Raw genomic sequence first — 5,843 nt, 5'->3', positions numbered from 1 at the left:
CTCTTGATGGTATATTCATAGGGGGCATTGGCTAATCTCCAGAAAAAATGCACCAAAGACGATCAAAAAAAAAAAAAGTCAAACATGATTCTTTTTCAGATTCACGAAAAAACTGTAAAATTTTCTTTAAAATTTTGTCATTTTCAATTGCAAAGTATACAGATCATGAAGATCAAAAGCTGAAATTTTCAAAAAAATCATAGTATTTTCATCTTGTTTGAAATTTGGTCAATGACAATTTGTAGCAGCTAGATAGCCGCGTCCTATTCATAGTACACTATATAAGATTAGTCGAAAGTGTGTGAATTGAACATCAAGCAAAATGGTTGAACTGCTCTAGCAATCTGAACTACTTACATCTTGAACCAAGTTGCGGTAAACACAGTAAGAAGTAAAAATCCAAACCAAAAAAATTAGACTCCTTATCGGAGAAACCAGTAAGTCTACTAATTTCAAGCAACTGACTTACCTATGTGGGTATCTGACTTAAGAGATCAGAAAACCTAGACACCACAATGGCTGCGTTACCTCTCTATTCATACAATTATGTATCATTTCCTCATTTGAATCCTTTAGAGTACAGGAGGAGGAGGACCTCTAATTGTGCGCTCCAGGTAAGCTAGGAATTCTTCTCATTGTTTCCCAATATTGATCAGTCATTGACAACTTAAAGCATGATTTGACTGTTGTTTTTTTAATCGTGTAACGAGTCCATGCTCGGTGTAAATTGCAGGTAAATACTTGCGATTTACTGTTCACTACCTCTAATGGAAGACAAACAGAGAAGGCTGGGGTTAAAGAGCAGGAAAGCATTAGGCTGGACTCTTACTCTTGTGGCCGCCTCTTGCAGAGGTATGCCAAAATGAAATCCATTGTTGAGGGAAAGAAACTTCACGCTCGCATGATCAAAACTGGTTTGCCAATGGACATGTTTATGGAAAACACCCTAGTTAACATGTATGCGAAATGTGGGTTTCTGGATTATGCGCGTCAAGTGTTTGACAGAATGTATAAACGGAATGCTGTCTCATGGACATCAATGATTACAGGATATGCTCAAAATTGGCATGGGGAGAAAGCCCTTGAGTTCTACAGGATGATGTTGGGGGAGCAGCTGAAGCCAAATCAATTTACGTTCGCCAGCGTTCTAAGGGTTTGTGCGAATTTGGCATCTGCAGAACACGGGAAGCAGGTCCATGCTCATGTTATTAAGCTTGGTTTTGCATCGGATGTCACAATGGGGAACGCACTTGTCACCATGTATTCGAAATGTGGAAATATGGAGAATGCACTCCACGTGTTTGACGGAATGTCTGAGCGAGATAAAGTTTCTTGGTCAGCATTGATTGCAGGCTGTGCTCAGAATGGACATGGAGCTAAAGCCCAAAATCTCTTCTCGCAAATGCAACGGGAAGGGGTTGAATCTGATAAGCACACCTTTTCCTCTGTGCTGGTTTGTTGCTCTGGTCTTGAAGGATTAGAATTAGGAAAGCAAGTCCACTCTTACACCATTAAAATGGACTTTGAATCAGATTTCCTTTTAGAAAGTACTCTGGTGACTATGTATGCAAAATGCGATGCCATGGAGAGTGCACACAAACTGTTCAATCAAATGCTGCAGCCTGATGTGGTAACGTGGACTGCAATGATTGCAGGCTATGCCCGTAGTGGACACGGCGAGGAATCTGTGAAACTCTTTAGACGTATGCTACGGTCAGGTACTGACCCGGATACCTTTTGTTTCACCAGTGTGTTAGGGGTGTGCGCAAACCTAGCAATTGTTAATCAGGGTAGACAGATTCATGCTCAAGGAATTAAAAGGGGATTGGAGTCGGATATCTCTGTAGGCAGCGCTCTTATTACAATGTATGCCAAATGCAGTTGCATAGTAGATGCACAGACGGTCTTTGAAAAAATGATCAGGCCGGATGTTATTTCATGGACTGCAATGATTGCAGGTTATGCTCTGCATGGGTTGGGCAAGGAAGCAATCCAACTTTTCGAACAAATGCAAAGTGCTGGAACCAAGCCAGATCACATAACCTTTGTAGGCCTTCTCTCTGCATGTAGTCACGTAGGCCTAGTCGATGAAGGTAGGAAATACTTTGATAGTATGAGCCGAGATTATGGCATCACACCAATTATGGAGCATTATGCTTGCATAGTTGACCAACTTGGCCGTGCTGGCCACCTGGATGAGGCTGAGAGAATCATCAATGAAATGCCATTCAAACCTAGTGCTTTCGTATGGGGTGTTTTTCTTAGTGCCTGCCGAACCCATGGTAACATAAAATTGGGGAAGCGAGCTGCAGAACAACTTCTTGAGTTAGAGCCAAAGGAATCTGCACCTTATGTTCTACTTTCAAACATTTATGCTATGGAAAACAGGTGGGATGATGTATCCAAAGTAAGAAAAATGATGAAAGACAGAGGGGTAGCAAAAGAGCCAGGTCAAAGCTGGATTGTGGTCAAGGAAATGGTCCATGCATTTTATGTAGAAGACGCTTCACACCCACAAACCGATGAAATTTACTCAAAGTTAGAAGAATTGTCTGGGCAGATGGCAGACGCAGGGTATGTGCAGGATACCAAATTTGTGCTTCAAAATTTGGAGGAAGAGCAGAAGGAACGTAATCTCTCTCACCACAGTGAAAAGTTGGCCATCGCTTATGGGCTTATAAGTACAAAACCGGGAATCCCTATTCGAGTCTTTAAGAATCTTCGAGTTTGTGGTGATTGTCATAATGCAGCCAAGTTTATTTCCCTTGTCACCAAAAGGGAAATTGTTTTGAGAGATGCCAACCGTTTTCATCACTTCAAGGATGGAGTTTGTTCTTGTGGAGACTATTGGTGATGTAGGATGGAAAACCGATTACTTTATGGCTATATGGCTACTGTATCTCCAGTTCAAATGTTATCTCCAGCCCTATAGGCTATCATGCGGGTGCATTTTAAACATACGAAGTTTTGCGTTGGGTCGCCAAGCTCAATGAAAAAAGTAATTCCAATGCAAGGTGGTATGAATGCAATTTACTATTACACCTCCTCAGCCTAAAGATAGTCTAACTATACAACAACTCTATCCAACCTGGCTTTGCGGGGATGCGAATTCCCTATTATTTCTCAATCTGACTTTCCCAAATTATATAGTTTTTTCAGGTCTGTGGTTCCTATTGCTTGGAGAGTGGCACAATCATCTCATGAAATAGAAGATCCTCACAATCATCTGTGTCTGCCATTGCCGAATTTTGGGTGGAAAAATGTTGGGGTGGAACGGCAATCTCAGTCATCTGCCATGGCCTGCCGCTCGATCAAGAGCTTTGTGGGTCCCTCCAATGGCGGCAGCTTTAACAATTTGCTGTCATTTAGCAACCCTCTGCTGTATTGCAGTTCATTACTCGCCATGTTCCACCTTTTCCCACCGAAAAATTACACAGGAAGAAGAAGAAATTATTTTACCCTGTGCGTTTCCAAATTGAGAGTCTCCATTAAGTTGATTATACTGCCATATTGAATGTCAGTCACGCGTCCTCCTGGTTTCGACAATGTAATCCTTACAATACCATTGTCCAATACCACCTCTACAAACCCACCGTTAAATTTGCAACTTCCAAGCAATGAACAACAAACGAGAAACGGGCAATGGAATGAGAAAGTGGCAACTTACATGACTGTTGGAAACACTCAATACCACGTCTCCGCTCTCCATTACAGAATGAATTGTGGAGTGACAGAGAATGGAAATTATACCAGCAGCAGGCTCCGGTCTCTATTTGTAGGTTGTAGGCTCTAGGCTCTACTTTTAACACCTAATATTATATTTTTATCCTGAGCTTGAAAAGCTAGCTAGTCCCCAACAGTTGACGTGAAATATATGGAAGCTTGAATGAAGCAGTTTTACAGGGAAGCAAGACCCTCGAATGGAAAATGATTTCTAGAGCATACTGATGTGTTTGATACCTTTTGAGGAAAAAGGATTTGATGGGTTTCCCCATGCGGTGATTGCTGAAATATGAACAAAGATTCAGCCACAGAATCAGAGTCTCACACTGGTTCAAAAGCCAGAATGAATACAAGAAACAGCCAAAATAACAACGGAGGACACAGCAGCAAACAATGTATTATTTTTTTCATAATGACTCTCAGGAGCACCCAATAAACTTAACCTTATTCCAATTCCAGTTTTCTACAACCAAACACATGATTAACATATTCCCAATCAAATTCTAAGTAAATCAAATGGGTTTGGAATTACAAATTCTCGTTCTCATTCCCATTTCAATTATAATTTCCAATTCCTATGCCAACAACCAAACGAACCCAATTTCCAATTATGATTGTCCCCTCCCAGCCAAAGAGGGAGGACTTGTTTCCTCAAAACTTCATAAGAAAGAATTTGTCTCCATTGATTTCTTATATTACTATGCATGAGACAAGACAAGAGGAGTTTAAAAGGACCACTTATTATTAGATGTGAAATCTAACTGTTCATTTCATCTTTTTCTCATTCTTTATTTAATTTTCTCATCTATGTCTATTTGTCTCTTGTTGAAGACTATTGTATATATATGAGGGTAAAAACCTATGTATATAAGTTGTAATGATTGAATAAAGATTTGCTTTGCTATCTAGTGGATGTAGCCAAATTAATTAACCATGTTAATGTTGACCACGACGACATTTGAAAGTTGGCAAAATGCACAAATACATTTAAAAGGTGGCAAAATTATTTATGTTTGAAAATGTGGTAAGTCGTAACATATTACATGGCATATACTTAAATCAAATATTTGAAACATTGCACAAATAAACATTGTTTTGGCGGCAGCAGGTCATATATTACTGACATGAGTCAGTACAAGGCATTTATAATATCGTGCATGTTTCCGCCAGGTGTTAAGCAGACTTGAAACATTCATCAAAAACATTTTTGGTTGTGGGTGTTTTTTTTGTGAAAGACATTCTTCTCTGTAGATTCCATTGTGAAGTTTTTTTTTTGCAAACTTATAATATCTTTGCTGTATAAAAGGTTGAAAATGAAAACTGGGTATATCCATGTCTTCGAATGCCAATGTTTTCTTGACATATGGGTGATTCTTTGACAGCGAATATAAAATGATTGTCACTGTGTAAAAAAAAGGTTTGTTGCTATGAACTGGATACATTCTTCTTGACTGTGACAATTTTTTTTTGTTTTGAAACTTCAAGGTTTCCAAGTTGAAAAAGCACAGATTTTGTATTGTGAAGTATTTGTTGATATAGTCTTATTATTTCTTCTTCTCCTGTGCATGCACAAAATGAGATGAATAACGGGTTCATCTTCAAAAGAGGCATTCTTAAGGTAAAAACAAGTATCTTAAAATGCATGAGGGTTTCAAAATAACGAAGATAATAAAAATGAGCAACTTCAAGTATGTTGCTGCAAAGGTATGTTGCAATATAGTTGCAGTTCATTTGTTCTTGTTAAAAAGAAATAAAGAGAATCAAATGTCATTTATTCTTGTTTGAGTTTTGAGAAAGGTTTGAAATTTCTTGAATACAGTCGTTCTTAAAAAGGGGCAAAGATATGAGTTTAAGTTCAATTAGGGATTTTAAAAATTTTAATATGAAATGCATGAAATTTTTTGAGACTAGGTTATAAAGAAATTTCTTCAGTCTTAAGTTTGGAAAATGACTTCAAAATAAGAGTACAACCTAAGTTGGTCTAGTGGTGGAGAACTTGTACTCTTGAAAGAGAGGTCACAAGTTCAAATCCCACTGGGGGGTAGGGTATGTACGCCTTGTTTGTAGCGTCAAGCGCCTCTCGAAAAAGAGTACGAGGTAGTCCCATATCACTGTCACCA

The 5,843-nt window shown here is 38.9% G+C and overlaps 1 protein-coding gene across 1 annotated transcript; it reads left to right on the top strand.

Annotated features, from left to right (window-relative positions):
- Positions 1-367: 367 nt before the first annotated feature.
- LOC149573300 (pentatricopeptide repeat-containing protein At3g12770-like) lies at positions 368-4,631 on the top strand. The gene is made up of 2 exons (XM_089814518.1): positions 368-614; positions 734-4,631. The coding sequence occupies exons 1-2, from the start codon at positions 516-518 to the stop codon at positions 2,852-2,854; spliced, it is 2,220 nt and encodes a 739-aa protein (XP_089670644.1). The 5' UTR covers positions 368-515; the 3' UTR covers positions 2,855-4,631.
- Positions 4,632-5,843: the final 1,212 nt, after the last annotated feature.

Source organism: Cupressus sempervirens, chromosome 2, assembly GCF_028749045.1.
Source record: "Cupressus sempervirens isolate cs-2001-9-10 chromosome 2, ASM2874904v1, whole genome shotgun sequence".
Lineage (NCBI taxonomy): Eukaryota > Viridiplantae > Streptophyta > Pinopsida > Cupressales > Cupressaceae > Cupressus > Cupressus sempervirens.
The sequence above is the reverse complement of the archived record's forward strand: the minus strand, read 5'-3'. Positions and strand labels throughout refer to the sequence as shown.